The 22,756-nt window shown below is 45.2% G+C and overlaps 1 protein-coding gene across 1 annotated transcript in view; it reads right to left on the minus strand.

Moving 5' to 3' along the window:
• MARCHF10 (membrane associated ring-CH-type finger 10) overlaps positions 1–22,756 on the minus strand; it is an 81,775-nt gene that overhangs the window by 15,101 nt on the left and 43,918 nt on the right. Inside the window, exons 5-8 of the mRNA XM_070393161.1 lie at positions 18,114–18,266; positions 11,471–12,875; positions 6,057–6,223; positions 3,514–3,623 (exon numbers count right to left, since the gene is read on the minus strand). Of these exons, the coding sequence (XP_070249262.1) occupies positions 3,514–3,623; positions 6,057–6,223; positions 11,471–12,875; positions 18,114–18,266 (1,835 nt within the window). The remainder of the gene's footprint in view (positions 1–3,513; positions 3,624–6,056; positions 6,224–11,470; positions 12,876–18,113; positions 18,267–22,756) is intronic.

Below are 22,756 nucleotides of genomic sequence, written 5' to 3' on the forward strand. Positions count from 1 at the left end.
CACAGCTGTGCCCATGAGGCCTGTGGCCAGGCCGGGGCCTCCCGAGCTGGGGACGCGTCCAGGTTGTATTACATCTTCTACATCTTTGTGTTAAACAACAGTTACTGCAGTCTTGATCCATGGAGAGTTCCTGAACGTGTCTAGGTCATGCTTCTGTAGTGTCTCAAGTTTAACTCGGGCCTTAAGCACACAGACACTATTATATTCACAACAGGCCACGGAAACAGTGGGAACTGCTGTAAAAGTGGCCCCTCGAGTGCTGCCGATCCGGTCCCTCCCTGTGACTGGGGTGCAGGGCATTTTCAAAAGGCTTTGAAGGCCGGTCGAGTTCTCACTGAAACCAGTTTCAGCTCTTTGCTGCATCCAAGTGACGTAATTGCGGTGCCGGGTAATTTCCGTTTTTCCCACAGATCCACTTCCCACCCTGCGCCGTGGCCTTGAGGCCGAGCGCCATGGATTGCGCTAACTAGGCCCCCTTGTGCTCTGGCTTCCCCTTGGGTTTGGCCAAAGGGAGGCTGTGGCGGACCAGTGGGTGGGGGTGGGGGTGTGACCTCCACTCAAGGTCACAGGCTGTTCGCCACGCTCTCCTAAGGTCACAGCTCTCCTGGTCCTGTAACTGCCCTCCCCTGTCACTGCAGGCCTAGCGGAGGTCGCGTTGGCCATCTCAGTTGCTTCGTCGTTTCTTGTTGATTTCTTCCCGTCATGCAGCTCTCGGCACTCACCCCTTGTGAATCTACCATCGTCTCTTTCCTGCCCGGACTCTGGCTGGCAGTGACTTTCACAGTTCTGTTAACAGTGCAGCGTGCTCCTAGCTGGTGTCTCCGCTGGTAGGATGCAGTGTGGCCCCTGTGTAGTAGGCCCGTTGGCTTGGTTCAGGGTGCACGTAGCTTTCTCTCTGGAGTGCCGAACACTTTGGGCATCCCTGTGGCTGTGATACGGCCGTTCTCACTTACTGAGAGCCTTCTGTGCACAGACGTGTTATTAGGTGATGCACTTGGGTCTTTTCCTACATCTGTCGGCAGGAATTGTCATCTCCCCATTTCCTATAGATGAGAGACCTGAGGCTCAGAGAGTTCGTGTAGTTTCCCCAAGATCACACAGCAACTTTGGGGAAGGGAATAGGATTTAGGTTCATGTCTTAGTCTAAGCTGGTGTGTTCTTTGATGGGATGGCTGCTTCTGGCTCATGAGTGCAAACATTTTAGCAGTGCATGGTGCAGGGCAGCAGCTTGGCAGAGGGAGAGCGGTGTGGACACGCTCGGGCCCGAAGGGGGATTTACTGGACGAGGCATTCCCCGGGCCGCCTGGTGTCGGCGAGGCTGCAGACCATCCTGGCAGCATTCCGAGTAACACGGCCTGGTCTGGACGCGTCCTTCTCAGGAAGTCTGGCCGGCTGCGTTTCCTGAAATAATCTGTTCTTCGAGATGACCACATGGACCCTGTCTGCACCCCAGCTGGCACCCTGACCTCAGGCACGCAGAGGGCCTGGTTCCTTTCAAAATTTTGACTCTAACATCCTCAGGGTCCAAGAATGTGAGTCGCTTCTGTTTCTCATCTCAGAACTCGGTGCCTGGGGGTTATGACTGAATGATTCAAGACCCTCAACATGTATGGACTCAAAATACTGAGTTTATTTCTCAGAAAATCCTTTTTTCCCCCCGTCCCTTCCACTCCCCCCCACCCCCCTCTGATGCCCATTCTTTGCAACGCTGGTGTGGCATTATGTCCACTGTATCAACCTTATTAGTTGTGCCGTTCAAATCCCCATTCTTCTCGATATTTCGCTCTTTTGTCTGGCAGCCTTAGGGTTTTAAAAAAGTAACTACAGAAATGCCCAGACTCACATGCACCATGTAGGCTCAGCTGTGCTACTGGCACAAAAGGTCTGGATTCAGGCTGCAGGTCTGACAGCCATAGGGACTCCTCCTCCGAGGCTGACATTTCAGTTGTTAACAATGATTTTATGGTTTTAAAATTATGGGCTTTACAGTCGTGATTATTAATTTTTTAAAAAATTATTTTTATTGATTTCAGAGGGGAAAGGAGAGGGAGAGAGAGATAGAAATATCAGTGATGAGAGAGAATCATTGATCGGCTGCCTCTGGCGTGCCCCATGCTGGGGATCAGCCCACAACCTGGGCACGTGCCCTGGCCAGGAATCGAACTGTGACCTCCTGGTTCATAGGTCGACCTCTGAGCCACGCTGGTCGGGCTAATCTTTTTTTCTAATCACATTGTGAGGGAGGTCAGTCTTAAATTATAATGGTCATGGAAGCTATTTTCATTTGATAAATATTTATTGACTGATTATTATGTGCAAGGCACCTTATAGATCAGTACCACCCAATAGAAAAGAAACATAGCGTGAGCTGCATATACAAGCCACGCATGTAATTTGAAAATTCCAAGTAGCCACATTAGAGAACTAAAAAAAAAAGGTGAAATTATTTTAACAATTTATTTTATTTAACCCAATATATCCCAAATATTATCATTTCAACAAATAATGAATATAAATGTATTTATGTGATACTTGACACTTTATTTTTTAATTCAGTTTGTATTGAACACATCCTGATTGGAAGTAGCTACCTGTTCATTAGCCACGTGTGGCTTCTGGCTTCCACATTGTGCAGTGCATTCTAAATACAGATTGTTTGTCTGAGAGTTGGGCAATTAACTGTTATCCTGGGCATACATCACTTTCCCACCTAAGGTTAACTAACTCCTTTACAGTATTAGAACTGCGATTCAAATACCCCAGGCGAGTTCATTCACTAGGTGTTAAAAAGCACACAGTAGGTGCTTACTACATGTTTATTACCCTTGAGTTAGGCAGTTCCCAAGCATCCCAGAGTTACTTGATATATAAATGGAAGACCATTTCCTCTACGATCCTGATCTTTTTTTCTCCTGTTGCTGTTAAATTCCTTCAGCAAATCTGGACTCAGAGCCTGCCAGACTTTTCCTATTTCTGTGTGTCCATTCAGCGACTACAGCTTCCTATCTTTGTCCCTGACAGCGGCAGGACCTCAACCCAGGGTGATCAAGACTCTCCAACCCTCCAATGTTCTAATTTAGTAACAGGCCTTCTCCAAGAAGGGAGCTAAATAAACACTCCCCACTGCGCACGTGCACAGGCCTCTGCCTTCCTTATATCGGGGAAAGGGTTTCTCTGACTTTGTACCTCTATTATCCTTATTTTGTTGTTGTTAATCCTCACCCTAGGATATTTTTCCATTGATTTTTAGGGCGAGTGGAAGAGAGGGAGAAAGACAGAAACATCCACGTGAAAGAAACACAGTGATTGGTTGCTTCCTGCACGAGCCCCAACCAGGGCCCGGGCTGGGTAGGAGCCTGCAATCGAGGTATGTGCCCTTGACCAGAATCAAACCTGGGATCTTTTGGTCGGCAGGCTGAGGCTCTATCCACTGAGCCAAACTGGCTAGGGCTGACCCTGTATGTCTAACCGACTTTAGCCTGTGGGGGCAGAGTGGTTGTGTGCGTCTCTTACCCGGGACTGCTGGTGCTTCTGGTAGAATTCAGTCATGTTAAAATCATCCAAATCGACCAGCAGGCCTTGCTTACACATCTCACAGGTCTTCACAGCGCCTAGATTCGCCCCTTAAATTAAAGAATTCTTTGTTATGTATGACCCTGGGTCTTTCTGTGTTGACGCTTTGGGTCTTTTGGTGTTGACATTTTGAGAGCCAACTTGTGTGTGTTATGAATTCAGAGTTTCGGTGACCTTCTTTTAAAGGCGGTCATCTTCCTTAGAAAATGACCTTGAATCTGAGAATGGAAAAATTTCCTTTGCAATCACTTTCATTATTATGCAAGCTTCGTATAAGTGAAAGTCCCATGACTTTTAAATAACAGGTCTTGCTTTCAGTTTTAATATAAACATACTGGTTCATAAAATTGGGTTTGCTACATGGAGGTTGAAAGTCTGTAACACAGGTGTTTGCAAAAAAAAAAAAAAAAGGTAAATATTGGGCCTATGTTTTTGCTATTTTGTGTGGGTTTTTTTTTTCTTGCAGATCTAACACAGGTCCAAGTAAATAAATTGGTGGGGACCAAATGGATGGCGGAAGCTATCCTCAATCTGTGGCTTAAAAATCTGCCTTAACTCCCACACAAGTGACTTCTCACCTGAGAAAAGTGAGGGAGCCTGGGGCCAGGTATGGGAACTAGCACAGCGGTATCTGGGGCCAGCGCTTGAACCTGAGCTCAGAGTTGGGAAAAGAAACATGAGAAGGCTTCCTTTGTTGTTGTTTTTGTTTTTTTAAACATGTATTCTAGATCAGCATTTTTCTCCACTTGTCCTACTCCCAACGCAAAAGTGGAAGATGCAGACCTGTGGCTGTTCTCTCTGGGCAAACATTCTTCCAGACGTCTTTCCCTCAGTGTCGTTGCTGCATTTTGGCTAATGATGTGCCAATGTTTATTTTATACTTTAGAGCAAGCATGTCAAACTCAAAGGCTAACACTGGCCAAATGAACGAGGGATGCGGCCCTCGGCCCACAAGTTTGACATGCTTGCATTAGAGAATGCAGGACGAATTAGTTACCGCACTTACTTGGTAAAGAGAAGGTTTGCTCAGTTTCAGAGCCCTATTTGTCCCCACTGAGGGTAAGGAGAAATAGTAAATAATAAAGAATTTCCAAGGACAAGGATGGACAGTAATCCCTTATCTGCATTTTGTTCACTCGATTTTTTTTTTTAAAGCAACAGTCTGCAATGTTGTAGGCTACTGAAGGTCTCATGTGTCTTCCAACCTAATCTTGCTCAACACACCCGACCAACGTCGGCATTTACAAGCATTTGACAGGGCTTCCATCGTCTATTTCATGAGTAATTTTTTTTTCTGTGCTAGATGCGTAATCAGCCTAAATTTCTAGTCAGAGAAAATATTGCATGGCAGAGTCATTAGCAGCTGAAATCCACTCTTTCGTTGCTCTTGGAGGGACTCAGTCCTCTGCCTATACTACACGGAGATGCATTTAAGCCGTGTGGGCAGTGGCCCTAGGTTGCGTGTGCTCGAGCAGATTCGTTTATGGTGTAAGGGCCTCAGGGAGGAGACAGTGTGATCACCCCACGTGTTCATTTCTCTGATTAAATGGTGTTCTGTTCTAGTTAAGGGGGCACAGCCATACCCCCTGGGGACAGGGTAGAGCTCTTAGGTCTCCCAGGCTGCCTGGAAGGATGGCCACGAAGGAGGAGAAAGTAGAAGAGGCGGGAAAGAGGATCTGGTTAGGGGGTAAAAAAAGTTTTGGAGACGTGTGTCTGAAAGATATAGCAGCTATTTTCTCATGGAGTTGTTCTTTGCATTGGGCTTCTGTATTTTTTTGCTCAAGTGGCTCTCATTCCTAAAACCATGTTTTAAAGACCCCCCCCTCCCCTTCTCTGCCAAGAAAACTACACTGACCTACCGATGTGGCTGTATTTAGATTATAACCTCCCCAGGGAGTTGGGGCTTCATGCCCAGTTACAAGATCTGATCGGCTAAAGACAGAGTTGACAAAACCAGCACATGGAAGGCTCCTTGTCTAATAAAGTTCTAGAAAATCCGATCAGTGCTCTTTTCCTACCCCTACTGCAAAAAGGCAGCTCTGCTCTGTTTCTTTAGTGACCCCCCCCCCCCCCCCTTAAATAAATGGAAGCAGAACTGTTTTCGCCAGGTGTCTACTAACTGGCATGGTGGCTGTGTGCTTGCTGAGGTTCAACGGCTGACCCATTTCTAGTTTCCTTCCTCCTGGGACCTCTGCTGAGGCCTCAAGCAGGGGTCAGGATCAATAGCATAAGGTCCAGGATTCTGCTCTCAGACTTGAAAAAAAAATTCCTTTTACCCCGCCCATGATGTAAAGACAGCCTTGATTCCTGCTACTATCAGCCAGGGCTGGGAGCAGGAGCCAGGCTTGGTGGCCACGTTTCCCCGAGTTCCTGCTCGGAGGAGGTGAGCGAGCTGTTGTCAAGGCTCTGAGTCCCACACTGCGGTGCCTCCTATTATTCTGTGTCCTCGCACGTTCACCACTCACTCTTCCTTCCCCACTTACCTGATGTTATTTTCACTTTCAGCCACTTTTTCAGGCACTCCTGGTGAACAAACTGCAGGCTTCCCACACAGCCGCAAGGCTCCAGGAGGGGGTTGGTGGGGGAACCCCCGGCTATCTGACAGATGCGACACAAGTCTCCCTCCTCCTCTGAGTCCTCCTCCAGGAGACTAAATGGAAAACAAGCCCTTGTGACCAAGAGTGCACACGTTTGCAGTTTCCACAAATACCAGTTCCCAGGGCGTGAAGGGGGGGGGGGGGGGAGCAATCCCCCCACACCTGCCCGCAGGGCTCCCAGTTCCACCCCTGCTCCCTCTGACCCTCCTGAAGATTCTTCCAGGTGTGGTTACTGATAATAGGTGCACAGATAGTTATACCAGGTGTCTCTGCAGTAGCTGATGCACTGAGCTGACCAGGAGAACCAGCATGCTACCCTAAGTCTGGAGGGGAGCTGTGGGAAAGGCTGGGAACCCCTCTCCCTGCCGTGGCCACTGTGAGGAAGTCGGCTCTGTAGCTGTGGGAGAGTGCATGGGGTCTGTGGTCAGGCTTGCCTCCACAACTTGTGAGTTTGGCGACTTTGGACCCGTGACTTAAGCTTCCCAGGTCTCTGTTTCCTTGTGGGTAACGCCAGGGTGATAATGATATACCCGCTATCTACGTCAAGGGTCATGGGCAGACTGGATGCAAGGATGATGGTGAACCTGTTCTGCAAACTGTAAAGTGCATCCAAAGTATTTGCACATAGAGGCCACTCAGTAGATGTTGTTTGGGATGAATGATGAACCAATAAATGTGGACATGAGCTCACCAATATACCACGACAGTTGCCAACAATTTATACCAGTATTCCAGAATCTGATGAGGATGGAATGAATAAAAATGTAAGCAACTATATTTGTGTCAAATAAATGGTGAATGAAGACTAGCTGGTTGATGCTCATGTAGGGAGGCCTTTGAGAAACACAATGCTATTTTGTTGTTGTTGTTGTTGTTTAGAATTTCATGGGACTGGGGACTGTCTGGCCAAGGAAAGGAAACTACTAGAGACTAAAATCAAGAGGGAGGGAGAAATGGTCACTGCTCTGGGTGTAGAAGTGTATGCTTAGTTTCTTAAGAGAACTTTTTCCCTAAGAAAAGGAAGTTCAATAAAAAAAGAACAGAATTATAGTTTTCCATTATGGACACAAAAGAAAAAAGATATGTATACCATGTTTATCAAAGAAATGTTTATCTCCAAGATGTCATGTCTCCCCATAATAATCTATAGGTTCAATGCAATTCCAATGAAAACCCAGCAAGCTGATTCTTAAATATAGTTAAGGGCTTTTTAAGGAACAAAGTAGAAAGGGAGGCTTTGTACCATATTATCAAAATTTATAATGGTACAGACTTTAAGATGATGTGATACTGGATCAGGGATCAACAAAAAGGACCAATAGGACAGAACAGAGAGTCCTGAAATGGAGTTTATACATTGATATGTATGCTACATGAGAGAGGTGGTCTGTAGGCCAGCAGAGAAAGATCCTGGGACAACTGGAATTCATAACATGTACCTCACACCACATATTAAACATCACTTTACAGTTAAGTCCCAAATCCATTTCATGTTGAGTTCTAAATTGCAAAGTAAAACTGTAGAGATTTTAGAAGAAAATAGGAAGAATAATGACCCCAGGTTTGGGAAAGATTTCTTAAGATAACCGGATACAAGTCACAATTCAAAAGAAGGTGGATACATTTGACCACGTTCAAATTGAGAATTTCTTTTCATTAAAAGGCATCAAAAAAGAGAAAAGACAAACTACCAATTGGGAAAATATATCTCTAAGATATAACTGCCAAACGATTAGACTAGTTGCCAGAATATGTAAAGGGCTTCTAAAATAAAATAAAAATATTCTTAAAAAATGGGCAAAGACATACAGAAGAGGAAACACAATTGTCATTTAATATTCCAAAGAGCGCATAATATGCTTAGCCTCATTAATAGTTACGAAGGTGTAAATTAAAGCTACAATATCTTTTTGCTCCCATCAGACTGGCAAAAATTTGAAAGGACAATCAGTACAAGTGCTGGCAAGGTGAGACAATAAATTCACATTATTTAGTATGGTGAAAGGTATGCCACCCGCAGCCCAGCAATTCCACTCCTAGATAAAATAATATCCCAGAGAACTCTTTTCATGTGCACCAAGAGATGCTTACGAGAATGTTCACACTGAGCTGTTTGCAGAAAATAGCAAAGAACTCAAGTGTCCATCAACAGGAGAATGGCCGGGTTGTGGCGGTGTTCATATAATGGAATACTTTGTAATGGTAAAAGTGAATGATTTAAAGCCAAATATATCATCAAGGATGCATCTCACTAATGATATAAGGGGGAAAAGCAAATTGTAGAAGAATAGATATTACATTTCTCAGAATAGATATTAAAAAATAATAGTGACATTTCTATAAAATTTAAAAATATGCACAATATATTGTTTAAGAGGACATATATTAATATGGTAAAACCATAAAGCAAAATAAATTCAATAACAGCAAAATAAAAAGCAAAGAATGATAAGTGCAATGCATGTATGATTTCCTAGGGGTGGAAGGGGTGGGACGGAGGGGCTGCGGGAGGGAGGTGAGACAAGGTGGGTCTCACCAGCTCCAGCAATGTTCTATTAGCTCGAAGTCTGGGTTTTGTTTTCTTTCTAATTCTCTGGAAGGTACATATGTTTTATACTTATTTGTATGTGTTAAAGTAACTAACCAAGGGAAACATTTTAAAGAGCATGAAGTGCATTGAGAAATGGGCTTGAAACATTAAAGTAAGGTATCTCTATATATATAAAAGGCCAAGTGACCGACCGTCTGTCTGTCCGACCATCTGACCGACTGACCGGCTGGTACATATGATGCATACTGGCAATTTAAAAATAAACATTAACTCGTGCATGCATGATATATATAAAGCTCTCGTTAGTGTCAATTGCACGTGTGTGTTTTGATCTGTCATTGTCGATTGTGAATCTGGTTGACACTTCTATTATAGAGAAAGGGTCAATAGTGATATTAAAATATTTCTGCTAATTTTCTTTCAATGTGCATGAATCCATGCATTGGGCCACTAGTTATGAAATAAGAACCAAAGTTTACTCAAAATTGCATTTATATGCAAAGATAAAAGACTGAAAATAGTTTTGACAGTGCTTATCGCTGGATTATAGTTATAGGTAATTTTTCTTTCTTTTTTTTTTTAAAGCAATTGGTTTTTTGTTTGTTTTTTTTTTAAATATATTTTATTGATTTTTTACAGAGAGGAAGGGAGAGAGATAGAGAGTTAGAAACATCGATGAGAGAGAAACATCGATCAGCTGCCTCCTGCACATCTCCCACTGGGGATGTGCCCGCAACCCAGGTACATGCCCTTGACCGGAATCGAACCCGGGACCTTTCAGTCCGCAGGCCGACGCTCTATCCACTGAACCAAACCGGTTTCGGCGGTAATTTTTCTTTTAAGTTCATATTTCTAATAATTCTTAAAATGAATATTTTTGAAGTGAGAAAAGTATAAGATTTATTATATACAGAAAAAAGAGAGTGTCTGATAAAGTACACAAATAATAACTGTTTCATGCACTACCGTGCCTAGAAGTACAGCAGAGCATTTTTAAAGGAAATTATTTTTAGTTCAAAGGCATCACTTTGGGTGGTGGAGGTTGAGACTCCTGCCAAGTGGGTCTGAAGCTGTATTTCTGGGTAGCGGAGGATGGATGGGTGTGGGGCATTTGGCCCTTAACCATGGGGCAGTTGGATAAAAGACATCTAGGAGTATGTATGCATTCTATGTTCTATTTCTTCCTCCTTTTTTTTTGTTTCCCACTTACAAATGAATATCAATAGGATAATTAGTGGCCCAAATTAGCTACACATAGAGGGCCAGAATTCAAAGAATTGATTTCCAGATCTGTGAGCCAAGATCAGGGCACGGTAACACCTAACATAAATGAAACGGCAGAATCCTGACATGCTGCTTAATGACGGCTTTCAAATTATCAAATTTGATAGTCGGGAAATATCCAATATCAACTCATAAGAAATAAAAGAGTAATTAAATAAAAAAGATCTACTTCCTGCCCAGCTGGTGTGGCTAAGTGATGGAGCATGGACCTCTGAGTTTGGAGGTCTTGATTAGATTCCCAGTCGGGGCACATGCCCAGGTTTTGGGCTTGATCCCTAGTGAGGGGCATGTAGGAGGCAGCTGATCAATGATTCTCTCTCATCATTGATGTTTCTATCCCTCTTTTCCTCTCCCTTCCTCTCTGAAATCAATAAAAAAAAAATAATTTTTTTTTTTAAAGCTACTCTCTCACTCATGAGAAAGAGCTCCTAGCCCTAGCTGGTTTGACTCAATAGATAGAGCATCAGCCTACAGACTGAAGGGTCCCAGGTTCGATTCTGGTTAAGAGCATGCACCTTGGTTGCAGGCTTGATACCTGGCTTTGGTTGGGCATGTGTAGAAGGCAACCAATCGATGTGTGTCTTCCACATTGATGTTTCTCTCTCTGTGTCTCTCTCTGTCCCTTTCTCTCTCTAAAAATCAATGGGAAAAATATCCTCAGGTGAGGATTAACAAAGAGAGGGACAGAGAGAGAGAGAGAGAAAGAGAGAGAGAGAGAGTGAGTCTAAAATGGAAGCAATGGTGCCTGGTCAGGTTTTGATTCCTGGTCAGGGCATATGCCCAGATCTTGGGCTCCATCCCCAGTAGGGGGAATGCAAGAGGTAGCGGTCAATGATTCTCTCTCATTGATGTTTCTCTCTCTCTTCCTTCCTCTCTGAAATAATACATTTTTAAAAAACCATACAAATAATAAAAAATAAATAAAATGGAAGCAGTGGTTACCCCAGAGCAGCCCTTCAGAGAACTGCGGTAACTATGGTAACCATTGGGGACCTGCCTTTTACTTTGGAAGATTCAAATTCTAAAACTGTTGGTTGGATTTGTGCAAAGTCCCATGAGGGATAGCTGGTGAATTTTAAGTGCTGATGTTGGGGAGATAGCAATCTTTTCATAAAAAATTTTGTTTCCTAATTGCAGTAAGAAATGCTAGTCCTATGGAACAGTCAGAAATCCTTATATCTAGCAAACTTACCTTTCTTAAAATTGCAGTATTTGAGAGGGGGAGAAAAACACATAGGGAATACTGAAGAAATTGAACTGGAACACCAAACTTTCTTTTATAGCTGCATATATTTTAAGAGCAACAAAATAGACAACTTTCTCAATATACGTAGTCATTAAAATGTCAAGGAAGGGCCTACGTATTATTTAAAATTCCCATGACCCTCTAACAAAAGCACTGATTATTTCAGCAAAATGGAATAAAAAATATATGTATTTTCATATAATCATGAAAATTCCTCACCTTTCTTGCAATTTCTTGAGTTTCTCTGGGTCTGCCTTTTCTTTAGTGGCTTCTGTTTCATCTATGAAACCAAAGACTGCCCTTCTGTCCCCATTACCACTTTGGTTTGAGAAATCAGACACTGCAAAGAAAGTAAATGGCATATTTTCTTGCAGGGACCCAGGCACAAGCAAGTGGCCTTGTAAGTTCATTCTTGATGGAAAGGAGCCGGAAGGCTCCGCCAGCGGCATGCTGCTTTGAGAATTTAGTAAGAGATCTTCTGTATGCACTGAAGCCCTCTGAGACTGACTTGTTAAAGGATTAGCTTCCGCTCCCCTGACACCAAATTCATGTGCACTGTTTACTGGAAAGTAACTGTGGTCTTCGGCACTGGCGGATGGATTCCTGTTTCTAATTGGAGACAGTGGTTGACGAACATTAAACCTTGAGTTTCCCTCTGAGTCTGAACTGTGAACTAAAGTCGATATCATTGACAAGTCTCCTGGAATGTCTTCTCTTGGGGCAGAATGCATTAATGATCCAGGAGTGTTATAAGATGAATTTATTGATGATCTTGGAGCTGTTGGTCTTCCAGAAACAAAATAATCAAGAGAAGTACTAGAACTATTTAAATGGGTTTGCCATTCTCTTTCATAATCATGGGTCCCAGGCCTGTCTTCTAGAGAAGCAGGATCACTAAATACATTTTCAGCATTGAGATCATCATCTAGATTAGGTTTGAGTTTGGTGTCCTGTGAACGAAAGGTCTTTTTCTCATTTTCACTGTCACCGCTGTCTTTCTCTTTAGTAGACTCCCCGTCAGGCAGCCTGGGGTCTTGGAACATCCTTTGCCCAACAGAAGGCTGCTCTCTCACTGGCTCCATTACATTGCTGATTCCTAGGGAGCCATGACTGGACTCATTCCTTACAGAATTAGCCCTGCAATTTTCAGGATTTTCTTTACAGTTTTTATGTTTGGCCTGAGTTCCAAGAAATTGACTTCTCTTATGATTGGAAGGAGAACGGGATGAGTGCATACCGAGCAACAAAAGTTCTTCCTCTGCGTGGATTTCCTCTTCAGTGTCGTCATCTTCATCTCCATGACTCAACGATAACATGGAATAAAAATCTTCATCTCTGAACCTAAATGGCACCCTTCTCGACCCTCCCATGGTGGTGGTGAAGAGTGGTGGCCCCAAGGACTCACTCAATACTCGAGGACTGTTCATTCCTGGGAAGGCCTGGGATAGGGCTGGGTGTGGCTCATTCTGGGAACGGGCACGTGGGTCCCCTTTTCTGGCTCTTTCAGAGGCATTCTTGGTAATGGCCAATGGCTGTGAGGATGGGACCAACTTTCTTCTCTCTAGAATTGGCCTCTTCAGCTTAGTGTCACTTGCCCACATTGGGCCTTCTCGTTGAACTGCATCTGCATTGAGAAAAGACAAATTTATCATTGTACTATCGGTGCTCACGGATGAAAGACCTCCGCTACCAAGGGTGAGAGTCCCTGAGGCAACAAACAAGCTTAGAGGAGAAAAGACATGTGGTCAACATGGCGGGAGGGTATGAGACTTCTGCACCAGAGCTGGCTTCCTCGCACTTCTCCTTTGTATGTTTGTGGAACTCAGGCTGGTTCTGGGGAATAGGGCTGACCTGGAGGGTACACATCCTGTCTGCAGAAGCTTCGGGTAGACTGTCCAGCCCTAAGCCAGTCATGGCTGGTGATGGGTAAATCTCTCAAATGGTGGTTTTTATTCCAGTATTTGTTGGAAAGGAAAACCAACACTCCAGGAATGACTTCTACAAAAACCACCAGTACTTTGTGATCTGAATTCGTACAACACACATTTATGACACTCCCGCTTCACACACAGCTCTACAAAATCTTAGGAAAAGTACAGTCTGCCTTGGCAGATTGGGAGGAAGGCTCTTGAAGCTGGTGCCCAATTAAATATATGATCTGTGATTACGTTTACTACTTAGTGAAAATAAAAATCAATAATGCTCTCATTACCTCCTCTTTTTCACTAGCCCCTAGTCAATTTGTAACCTCTGGCTATAAATACAATTTTACCCCCCAATGCCCTGGACCTGAAGTATGAGGAGACACAGAGAGAGGAGAGAGGAATTACTACTGATGGAATCATTTGGTTAAAACTTGCCTTATAAAAATAATGACTAAGCCTACTTATTGAGAGCTTACTAGTACACTGAACAGGCCAGGAACCATGTTAACTGTGTCACATGTACATATTTAGGTTCACAATCCTGTGAAACAGGTACTACAGTCACACCACATTATAAGTGAGAGTACCAAGGCTTAGGGAGGTCACGTAACTTGCCCAAGATCATACTTCTAGTTGGTGATGTAGCGAAAATTTGAACCCGAGCCTGCCTGATACCCCGTTTGTCTTCTTACGATACATGGTTTGCATTATGCTTATGAAACTGGCTGGCCGGGCCAGCGTGGCTCTGTGGTTTGAGTGTTGACCTATGAACCAAGAGGTCATGGTTCCATTCCCTGTAAGGGCATATGCCCGGATTGTGGGCTCGATCCCCAGTGTGTGTGTGTGTGTGTGGGGGGGGGTGCAGGAGGCAGCCAATCAGTGATTCTCTCTCATCATTGATGTTTCTCTCCCTTTCCCTTCCTCTCTGAAAGAAAAAAAGTATTAAAAAAAAAAAAAGAAACTGGCTGGACTTCGAATTTCCTTGTGAAAATGAGCATCCATGTAACTCATCGTTGTCTGTGTGTGTTGTTGAGGGTTCTTTTTTATTTTTTTCTTTCTTTTTTTTTAGCATCTTGATGTGCATAGGACACTGAAAATACTTCTGTGATCCCACTTACCTTCCCCTCCTGACTTTGGCCTTCCCGCTCAGCTCTCAGCTCCCTGGCTGCTAGCCTGCAGCATCTGACAAGGCCCTGCTGTCCTTACCATTCGATTTCTAAAGCGGTTCACAGTGCACCGTGTAGCGTGGACGGGACCCCACGCAATGGGACGGGTTCAAGAAGGCCGCGTGATAACAGCTCAGGCAGGGGAAATGCAAATCCTCTGGGCATGTCTGGCTCAGCCAAGGGCAAGTCAATACTGACTTGCTTTAATTGAGGCCTCCCAGGGGAGCACCAGCTCGAGCCTCTAACGTCCTAATGTTCCGTAAGCCTCCTTTATTGTGAGCTGCGGGGGACACTCAGCTACACAGTGCGAATCTTTACTCATCGGCTCTTCTAGAAATCATTTACGCTCTCCTACCAGGCCCCTCATGGGTTTCATAAGCCCTGGTAATAGACATATCAGCAAAGCCAGAATGCCCTGAGCATCTGGCTGTACCTGTGGGCGGGCAGCTGGTGTGCCCACCCAGACTGGGCTGAGTGCCGGAACCGGAATCTTCTGGCCGCCCCCTGAACACTCAGAACCTGCTGTATGGCAGGCGCTGCCCCCTGTGCCCAGAGCCAATTTGGTTCAGGCTTTGGGAGACGCCTAACAGGCAAAAGAATCAGCTGGGGCAGCTTCTGCAAAACAGAAACTGGAAAGTCAACAGGAGCCATAAGCTTATTTCCTGGAAGCTACCAGCTGTCACCTGGTGACAGTGGCCTCTGGGGCAGGAGGAGTCACAGGCTAAGTGCTGCTGCAGCTCCTGTGGATGCAAAACACCCCAGGAAACGCATCTCCACCCTTCCTCGTCACCACAACTGCCTTCCTCTAAAACTTCCATCAGCGCCTCCCTGGGGTGTGTGTGTGTGTGTGTGTGTGTGTGTGTGTGTGTGTGTGTCCGTCCCCTAAAGGTGGCAGACTGTGCATCCTATGTTTATGCTGTTTTAACCCTATTTCTTGAGTCTATCAAGCAGGGAGCAGATTTCATAGTTCAAGGCCTGGGAAGCACACCACTGTGGAACGCCAGGGATGTGCTATTCACAGAGCAGCCCCACAGATGCTGCTGGGCCTCTCTGAGGCCCTGCATGGGCTCCAGCAGTGGATGGAGTGCCTGCCATGTCCAGGAGTTCAACCAAATGCAACTGAATGTTCTAGGCGCAATGAGAAGAAACCAGAAACGGCATCCATCTGCCCTAAGACTGTCTTCGGCCTAGACTTCTTCATGTGCTTGGCCAATAGCTTCCTACATTCTGACAGCCATATCATTTTAACTGTTTCCTTCTGGTTATAAAAGTAGTCGATATTCACGGTAGAAAATGTGGAACATACAGAAGAGGATGGAGAAATAAAAACCACCCAAATTCTAAAACTCACATGGCATTGCTACTGCCTGGAATTCGGGGATAGATCACAGACTCCAGATCCCTGGGCTGGCCCTGGCCGGTATTGACTCCATTGGTTGGGCATTGTCCCATACACCGAGAGGTCATCGGTTTGATTCCCAGCAAGGCACCAAAAAAGATCCCTGGGCTGTTTTCATCTTGCAATTGTGTGTTGTCTTAGCATTTGAACCCCAATAGGTGGAGCATGTATGTGCTGGCTGATCCCAGGCCCCGCCCACAGCCCTTGCTATGTATTTCCCCTGCCTTACCTAACTATTCATGGAGGCATCTAGGACTCTCTTATCTAGAAATATTGTTTAAAAAAATAAAACCGGGATATTTGGCTATATGCAACTTTACGTCCTTCTTTCCTTCCCTACAACTGTTACTGTGAGCATTAGCTCCTGCCATCAATTTTAAGAACAGGATCTTAATTCTGATATAAGGGTACATTATATAAATGTATCGCAATTTAAATTTGTTTAACTCTTCTCCTATCTTTGTGTATATAGATTGTTTCGAGGTTTTTGCTACCATATATTACACCATGATAAATGCCCTTGCCCATGCATCTTGGACTATCTGTCGTATATTCTTAGAACAGATTAATAGGAAATGGAATCGCAAGATCAAAAGGTACAACTTTCTACCTTTTGACACATTGCTAAATTCCAATTTGTACCAAGTTACCCTACAGGCGGGATATGAAAGCATCTCTCACAGCCGTGTTACAAGGCTTGGCACAGCATCTAACACAGTAGTGCCCAGGAAGTTAGCTAGTAGTGTCATTATCGAGTATTGAGTATTATTTTAAAAACCTTACTCAGTTTGGTAGGCCAAATTTTTCTCATGTGAACTTACATTTATTACTTAGGGAGGTTGAACTTTTTACCCCCAAATGTTTATCAGCTACCTATTTCTTCTGTGAAATTATCTGCTATGCCTCGTCACCATTTTTCTATTAGGTATTCATATTCTTGGTGTGTGTGTGTGTGTGTGTGTGTGTGTGTTTTATTGATTTGTAAGAGCTTTCTATATACTACCTCTCGGATACAATTCAAACATCTGGCTCCTACTCCAATTTATGCAACTCACTTTAGAATATGGAAAAAAGAACTAAAGAGAGATTACTGAGGAAATAATTGGGGGAAGATAAGGAGCCCTGGGTAGAAGACAAAATTGGGACAAATTCTCAATGAATCTCTCAGGATAATGGAAGTTGTCTTTTGGATGCAGGTGGAGGATTGTATGAACCTCATGGGTCTAGGAACGTTTCACGCATGGGGAGCTTCACTTTTTAAATAATATTCGAGAGTTCATCAAGGGCTATTGGGGAGGTGGCTAGAGAGAAACCAACAATAGTTCACTGCCCACTATAGTCACGTGCTGGTCAGTACATGGTTTCCTTGAGTTATAGCAATGTAATGAGATAGATTTCATTATCCTTATTTTAAAGGGAACAGTAGCCCATAGTGACTGTTTGACCATCTAGGGTTCCACCTCCAAGAGGAGGAAGTGCTGGCATTAAAAGTGAGCTCTGTCCTGCCAGAGCATCAGTTCCCTGGGTCCTGTGGGTGTCTGGTGGCTACAGGCTCACATATGCTCTAATCTCAGGCTGTCCAAACACTATCATGTTCTATATTTACACCTGTCTACCACAGTCTGTGTCATATTTTAAAATAAAGGCCACAGTATTCAGTGGGTGTTGAGGAAGTGAGATGCCCAGTGGTTTGCCCACGGGGAAGGGCAGGGCCACGGCAGGGCTGGCTCTCAGGTGGGGCTTTCCTTGAGTCCTCAGGTCCTGTCCTTCTGCCACCACCAGAGAGGGTGACGTGGTTAGCAGAGCAGCATGGCTTGGGCCTTAGCACGAATGCGCAGGCAGGACTGAAAGAGGTGGTGTCTACCAAGCCAGCATTTTGAAATGAAGCATACATTCATTTTGATGTTATTTCGTACAGTGAGATCTTGACACCTTGGTTCAGAGGGGAAAAGGTCTCGGTGGGAGGTGAGCAGTCGGCCACCCACAGACACTCCTGGGGGCGGGGGGAACTGTGGGCAAGTGAGACATTCCTCCACCCTCCCTCCTCGTCTCTACCCTGAACCCAACACCCAACAACTCAAATGCCCTCTCTGGAAGCCTAATGCGGGCATCCACTCAAAACATGACCAGTCACGCTTATGGAGGGATGACAGAGAAAAATAATAAACTCCCCCGCCCTGTTTTCCCCCACCAACCTCCCTCGGAGAAGGCAACTAGGGTCAATGGTTTGTTTTTAAAACCTTGCGTTTCATTGTAAGGTAACTCTCCTTTACATAAAAGTACCAGGGTCTAAAAACCCTACAGAATTCATCAGATAACAGGACAAGTCACTTCTCTCTGAGGACGAAGACGCGTGAGCCACGGGTCCTTACCTGCTCCCCAGAGAGCCGGCGCCTTCCCTGGCAGCTGAGATTTCTGTCTGCTTCTGTCGCCAGCCCCTCTTGGGCTATGCATGTCTGGGCTGACTGTCATTCTCCCCAGGTTTGGCCTCCTCTTCCGTGACAAAATCTGTGGTGGCGGGGCTGCTGAAAGGTGCAAATGAATTTTCCATAATGAATATTTTACAGGAAAATATGTTCGGTATAAAGAATGCTCATAGGGCCCTAGCCAGTTGGGCTCCGTGGATAGAGCCTTGGCCCGCGGACTGAAGGGTCTCGGGTTCGATTCTGATCAAGGGCACGTACCTCGGTTGCAAGCTCAATCCCCATGTGGGAGGCAACCAATCGATGTGTCTCTCACTGTCTCTCCTCCTTCCTTCCACTCTGTCTAAAAATCAATGGGGAAAAAAAATCCTCACGCAGAAAAGAAAGAATGCTCACAGGGCCTGCAATAGGGAAGGCAGTTAAGAGAACGAAGCCAGGAGATCAGGGGAGAAGCCTGGTCACACAGCCTTGTAGCCACATGGGCTTGGGCCAATCACTTCTCGAAGCCTCAGTTTCCCCATCTGTTTCATGGAAATAATAATATCTACTTCCCCGGCTGTTTTCACCATGAGTGCGTACCTGTGACACCTGTAATGTCTTTTCTTTTGCTAAGAAGTTTCTAGCTTCCGGTTCAGTGATGTTGGGATGGGCCTGTTGCTACCACTGTCAAGAGCCTTGCACCGTCGGGACGAAGAAAGGCCCTGCTCCTTCTGTGCCATCCAAGTCTGAATCCCAGCCTTTTGGTACCTGCATGTCCATGCCCCCAGATTGTTTATTGGCGGCTAACCTGGCCTTCCAGAAGGACCCCGAGCATCTGGGGACCATATACCCTTTTTCTTGCCTTTGTGGTCCCCACCACTGTGTTGGGATGATACACGCACAGGACGACAATAGCTGGAGTGCTTACATGGACTGAATTGTCCAATGAATATACTTAAAAATATATATATATTTATTTTATTGATTTTAGAGAGAAAGGGAGAGGGAGAGGTAGCAAGAAATAGAAACATCAATGATGAGAATCATTGACTGGCTGCCTCCGGCACGTCCTACACTGGGAATCGAGCTCCCAACCAACCAAGGCATGTGCCCTGACCAGGAATTGAACTGTGATCTCCTGGTTCATAGCTCAACGCTCAACAGCTGAGCCATGCCAACCGGGCACGAATATACATTTTTAAATTCACATCTTGAACTAGGTTGCTAATTGGTATGAATAATCTCATGTTCCTTCTTCATCACTATTAAGCGTAAGTGCATGTGAGTTTGGGAGTCTCAGTATTTTCCATGCATCTCTACAAGTTCTTGAGTTCACAAGTAGTTGAAATCATGAGTATCTGAACTAAATCCTTCCAAGAGAATTTTCCTGGCTCATCCCCTTTTGGACAGTTCAGAAATTTCATAAATAGCCGTAGCCAGTAGGCAACAGGGGTGAAGCTGGGAAGGGTCCCCCAGCGTGTGCGAGAGAGCAGCCGTTTTTGGCACTGTGAGGACAACTGGATTTATGTTCCAGTGTAAGTTGTGGTTGCGTGAATACTTTTCATTCAGAGTCAGGAAAGGAATGAAGTTCTCCTTGGCAGCCCACGAAGCCTCGTTTAACACAATGGTTGGAGACTACCTACTCCTCCTGACGGGCCCCAGGAGGGGAAGGCAGTGGGTTCTGCGCCCCAACACAGAGAGGACTATGTTCCACAGGGAAGTTACTAGCAGAGGGAAGCTTAGAGCAAGTTGGCGGAGCTCAGAGAGGCCGAGGGCATGACCAGAAAGGAGAGAATTCTCCAGAAAATGAGAACATATTCTTTGGAGGGTGGAGAGTGGTGACTCGACACAATGTCACTGACCAAGAGGAGAGTGAGAGGAGGAGGGTGACAGAGAGGGATCAAGGGCTTTCCAGTAAGGGACCCAGCACAGAAAATGGGGGAGGCACTTTCTCTGCACCTCGAGTTGCTTTCCTCCAATCCGGAGGCTTCTCTTCGAGGGTGCCTCCCTTCCCAGCTCTCAGAAGTCAACAACTGCTCCTACCTCTCACCGATGGACAGGGTTCGAGGAAGCAGTGGGATTCTTATTTACGGAGGAAGAAACAGAGGGAGGACCAGGGAAGGGGCAGGCTTGGGGCTCAGGCCAACTCCAGTGCGTATCTGGGACATGGCCCAAAGGTCCTGGGCACAGGCATCTACTTTGATTTCCAGCAGGAATCCCAGCAGAATATTCAAATTTCCTTCGCAGCCCAGGCAGTAGAACATCGCAATTCCCCAGCCTCGCCCCCCCCCCCCGCCCCCCCCCACCCCCCACTCCGCCCCACCCCATCCACATCCCCTCACACCCTCAGGGGGAGTGATCCTCCCTCTCAGAGGGCCTGCCAGCCAGCAGGTCCTTCAAAGTCTGTTTCCAATTTTACGTCCACCGAGTCTGTTCAGACTCTGCGTTGCCAAGAACTTACAGGCTTCTATGGCCTTTAGCATCTAAATATTCTCAAATTGCCTGATGCGTGTGCCTTCTCCCTCCAGCTAGACTGTAAGGTCCTTAAGGATGGAGCCCCTGTCTTTAGCCGGCTGGTGTGTTGCCACCCACCCCCCAGCCCTCCACCTTGCAGGACAAATAAAACTCGCCTGGTATGATTTGCATGGCTGGAGAAGGTGCATCCCGCTGAAACTATAGTGATTTCCAAATTAGAACCATTTTTTTTTTCTTCTGCAAAACACCCAAGATGGCTTAAGGTAATAGGTCATTTTATTTTCTTATTAAAAAAAAAGTGCCTTCTTCAAAGCATCCGTTCTTTTAAATGATTTCCATTACCACGTCTCCTCTAATCAAGTTTTCAGCAAACTAAAGTAATAAAGCTGAACGTCCAGAGACTGTTTTACCAGGTCTGGCAGCGAAGAAATCACCACTGGTAGTTCAGGCAGGATCCTGCCTGAGGTCTGTAATTTCAACCTCAGTATCTGCAACTGTATAATGGGAATATTCCTATCTTGTTGAGTTAGCAATAGTGTATGTAAATGGTCTAACTCGGTGTCTGGTGCATATGAGCTGCTAAAAATGGTAGCTGCTGCTGCTTCTATAAATAGTGATAATAATTGGAAATCTGAAGTCACTCCCAGGAGAGAACTGAATTGGACCAGAAACTTATTGTCATGCAGGCTCCATAGGCCGAGAATAACTTACTCAATAACCTTCATTCCTGACTCTCCCTCAATCCTTTTACAAAATCCAAAAGGCAAATAGCAACTCTTTTTTTATTTTATTATAATTTGTTCAACAAATACCTGTGTGTCTTTGCTATGCAATAATTTGAGGGTTCACAAAGATGAGGAAGACATTTTGGTCATGACCTTAAAGATTATAATCTAATTTGGCTGCACTGCTGACTTCTTCCCTGTGGAGCCGTTTAGGTTCTAGGGAAAGCAAACTCCTGTGAAATATTCCTTCTCCAGGTGCAACTGCAGTCGTAAATGAGGTGACCCAGATTGCATAGGTTTTTATGTACCTGGGCTCCAGTCCTTAGCACCCCACCTACTCCCCAAAGTGAACCAAACGTCAGCCCTCTGGGGCCTTTCTAGGGATGTTGCTCCACGTGGCACGATACATATATTCATCTGAGGAAGACCAAGTAACATTTACACAGGAAGATGAAATACAACTCCCTCTTCAGGTGCTAGGCCCTTGGCCTTACAGAGGAGGGAGTGGATTGGGTTCAGGACCTCCGTCACCAGGCAATTCGACCTCCTGAAGTTGGTCAGTGAACACTGGGAAGATGGTGGTTTGCTTTGGACAATGCAAAACCCATACTTTGTGTTGGGATCTGAGCAAGGTGACGCCTCCAGTAGCAAAGAAACCCAGCAGCTGTTGAGATAAAGGTGTCTGGCCTCAGTTCTCTTCTTGACAAAGTAGTTGTTGACTGAATAGTTCTTCATTGGACCAGGAAAGGAAACAAAGGTAGAAATCTCCTATTTATACAAGTTCCTGACGACTGGGAGTCAGGACCATTGCACCTAAAAATTGCTCAGTGCCTCACATCACTTGCCATAGTACAGTTCTTTTTTAAAACACTTTTAAAAAAAATATGTTTTTATTGATTTCAGAGAGAGGAAGGGGAGAGGGATAGAAACATCAATGATGAGAGAGAAATTACTGATCCGCTGCCTCCTGCACGCCCCCTCCTGGGGGTCAAGCCTGCAACCCGGGCATGTGCCCTTGACCGGAATCGGTCTGTGACCTCCTGGTTCATGGGTCACATGAGCCACACTGGCTGGGCCCTTACAAAGTTCTTGGTAGACAAAGTTGAAAAGAATGAGAAACCAAACAATACAATTCCTGAACCTTGACCCCTCACCCTTTCTACCTTGACTCAGATGCCCGGTGCCTAGGAGGTGCCAAGATTCTGTCCAAAAGATGCCTTTTAAAACAATCTTATTGCTTCCTTTAGTTGGTGGGAAGAATTACAGCTCAGTACCAGTGCTGGTGTTGCCTAGTGTAATAGGCCGCTTTCTGTACAGTCAAAAGTAACAGGCCGCATCTATCTGAGTGGTTGGAAATGTGTGTTGTCTCACGTACCCAGAGGAGATCTTCATTAAAGCCTAATTATGGACCAT

The sequence above is a fragment of the Myotis yumanensis genome, unplaced genomic scaffold (assembly GCF_028538775.1).
Source record: "Myotis yumanensis isolate MYYU_CA2020_CCGP unplaced genomic scaffold, mMyoYum1.0.hap1 SCAF_16, whole genome shotgun sequence".
Taxonomy (NCBI): Eukaryota; Metazoa; Chordata; class Mammalia; order Chiroptera; family Vespertilionidae; genus Myotis; species Myotis yumanensis.